At 38.0% G+C, this 3343-nt stretch overlaps 1 protein-coding gene across 1 annotated transcript; it reads left to right on the forward strand.

The window, feature by feature from the left end:
• Positions 1-81: 81 nt before the first annotated feature.
• LOC101846893 lies at positions 82-2803 on the forward strand (the record flags this gene model as incomplete). The annotated part of the gene is given in 2 exon segments (XM_013085226.1): positions 82-222; positions 2623-2803. Coding segments are annotated over 2 exon segments (320 nt in total), but the record flags the coding sequence as incomplete, so codon positions are not given.
• Positions 2804-3343: the final 540 nt, after the last annotated feature.

Genomic DNA, 3343 nt, shown 5'->3' on the forward strand with positions numbered 1-3343 from the left:
TGGGAGGGAGTGATAAGCGATAATAAAAAACGGCATTTTACTCTAATATATAACTTGTTTTTTTAATGAAAACTTCAGATTGGATGAACATTGCTCGTTGCGAGGTTGCCGTTGCTACCTACCTCACCGCCGCTACTCTGGTGGTGGACCTTGTCATCATGCTGCGTCGCAGTAATAAAGCAAAATGGCTGTTGATTCCGGGGATTCTGTGCTTTCATGCAGGTAGTGTCCTTTAGTGTCTTTTTTCAAAAGCTGAAATGTCTTTCTAAATGCTTGTATATTAACACAACGAGACTGTATTATCGGCAAATGTGCTCATATTCTCCAAATCGAACATTACAGTGATTAATTTCTGAACGGAAAAGTTCAGTCTCCATTTCATTTCCGAATTGAATTTTGATTTCTGAAACACATAATATATCATTGGTTGCCATGTAACGTGTGTTTTACATTTTTGCATCATCTTTTGTCTTAGTTTGGCTCCAATGGCGTGGCAGCAGGGACAGTCACTCAAAGTGTGTCCTACTGACACTAGATTTGATTATATTATGCTTAACTAACACGCCGTAGATTTGTTTATGTCTGTGCACTTGACTAACATCCCGTAGATTTGTTTATGCTTTTGTACTTAATCAACAGCCGTAGATTTGTTGGTGCACTTAATTAACAGCCGTTGATTTGTTTGTGCACATAATTAACATGCCGCAGGTTTGCATAATATGTACTTAACTAACATGCAGAAATCAATAACAGGTCGGATACTTAACGTCATGTGCAAACACCTACACCCCCCCCCCTACTCAAATGTCATGTCAGGAGACCAATTCCCTAACCTGTGAATTCCAACTGTTCTTTGCTTTGTTCAGATTGAACCAAAGTCGTATCATTCTATTTGTTCTCTTAAATTTGGGATATACACAGATAGGTTTTTTGAAAAATGGTCAATATCATATTATTTGTAGGACTCCGTAGTGTGTCCATCTTCTAGTTGTTCTCCATGGCGTGTCTTTTTTCCTGTTTTGCACACCATTCTTTTCCGACATCCCGCTCACCGAAGAACTGTTCAAAATGTTGTTGTTCTAATCATGTTGCTTGAATTTGAATAGTCGTCTTTTTCAAATCCACACCCCCCCCCCCCCGCGCAAAAAACTAACAAAAACCTGATTTGAATATTACTATATTAAAAGTTTCTCCATTGCCACTGTGAGTGCCAACAACTGTAATATCGTGACAAAGAATATTTATATCGTTTCTGAATTACCTTTTTGAACTTTTGATTGATAACAAGTTGGCAAACTGGCCTCTGCAGTATAGCGGTTAAGCGCTTCGCCGTTGCACACAGAAACCCTGAGTTTGATTCCAATGTGGGAAAATAAGTATTAAGTATCTCGGTTTTTCTTCTGGGACATTGTATCACTCACAGTCCGTATTGGCCCTGACTGGCAGTGTCAAAGCCGACATTCTAAACGGTCTAAATTGTGTTGATAGGGGCGTAAAACATCTGCATTAAAAAAAAAGCTATAGCACAGTCAAAAATTCGTGGCGCAACTTATTGTCAAATGTTTCATCAACTATCTAACATAACCTCTCCAGCTTTTGCACAATGACTTGTGTCAGTTTGTCTTTACAGATCAATCTTTTTGTAGACACCTGTTAGCTGTACTCTAGACAATTTCTTAAGATAAATACTGATTTTAAAATTCCAATTGGTGGTTTCTACAGAGTTCAAAAGGTTTACAGCTGGGACAATATCATTTTTGAAACCATGTCCATTATTTTTTTTCCAAAATAGCGACATTATGCTTATTGAACGCATGTTTTGATAACTTTTAGTGTAAAAAGGGTTCTCGATCAAATTAATGTCTTGTAACAAGTTTCGTCAGAAAAAAGTGTCATTGGTGAGCTGTAATATAGGCCATATGCGTATGCAAAATGTGTGTGAAAAACGAGAAGTGCTGTGACCAATCCCATGTTCCACGTAACGGAGATTTATAATATTTTGTATGAACTACTGAAGTAAAGTGGTTTTTCTTTTAATTTAAGCTCAATTGTTGTGGAAAATATGATTAAGTTAAGGCAAATTGATACAAACTGCTGTGCAAAGTATGGGTGATATTGTATCACCCGATAAAGTAGATGCAAAGATCGTACATAACCAATAAAAACCAAAATGCACCCCAAGTGAACGTGCACAGAAGGGTGTGTAAGTGTAATAATACGAAACAAAAACACGGGGAACCACCTAGAAATGGAAACGCTACAGAGGACGGACATGTGTCGGAGTCTTACATTACATTTCTTCCCCCATCGACATCATCGACAGAAAAAACCCAAGTGAACCTGTATCCGACAGCCCTAAAAATCCTGTGTAAAATAAATGTCATCGGAATGTATCAAGAAATGAGCCCTGGATCTTCGTAATAGGAGACAAGACTTCTAATCTGAATGCCTCCCTGACACCTAGATCCAGATCTATCCCTTTTCCCCTCATGAGATTACCAATAGGATTAAAACATTTTTTAAAAACAATGTCTCGCCATTTGTCAGGTACAAGTTAAAATTTTCAGTTCGGAAAACGTCATCAGCACGTGACCGAGAATCTACGTGATGTTCTTTTCTCAGGTCTACTTGTATTGGCAGCGGTCTCTATGGTTACCTCGGAAATGAATAACTATACTATCAGGGGCATGGAACTGCAGATGGAGAAGGGGTGGACTTTCGTGATAGCTTGTGTTGCCGGAGTTCTCACGATTGCAACTGGATTGCTGAGCCTTTTCGCGAAGAAGGGAACGTTTCCCGAAAGGTAATTTGTTATAACGGTTGATGATGATGATGATGATGATGATGATGATGATGATGATGATGATGATGATGATGATGATGATGATGATTTGGTCGAAAGGTACATGTTCACATTTTTAATATTTAATGCAATTTTTACATCGTAGCCCCTTTGAAAAGAAGTAGATTTTTAGTAGATCTACAGTTTTCTGATTGTGTCCGTAAAACCCTACCAGACACACGCTGGTTATTTCAAAGGCGGGTAGAAATACTTGTAGCTTTCATTGAATTTAACTATCAAGTGATAAACCAACAAAAAAAGTAATCTTCCATAGAGGTACCTCCTGTGCATACTCGGCTACAGCTGACAATTCCGGTAGTGATTGTTGGCAACACTCTTTTATGTCGACCCTAATGTTTTCCATAATAGTAATAATACATTAGTATCCACACTGACTCACTGACGCCCACGGACGAAATATGTTGGGGGGGGTTTAACTGTTGAAAAGTAAAATTATCTTTTCGCATCTTTTTAAATCTTTTTTTTTTTTTATTCTTAGCT

Source organism: Aplysia californica, unplaced genomic scaffold, assembly GCF_000002075.1.
Source record: "Aplysia californica isolate F4 #8 unplaced genomic scaffold, AplCal3.0 scaffold00358, whole genome shotgun sequence".
NCBI lineage: Eukaryota > Metazoa > Mollusca > Gastropoda > Aplysiida > Aplysiidae > Aplysia > Aplysia californica.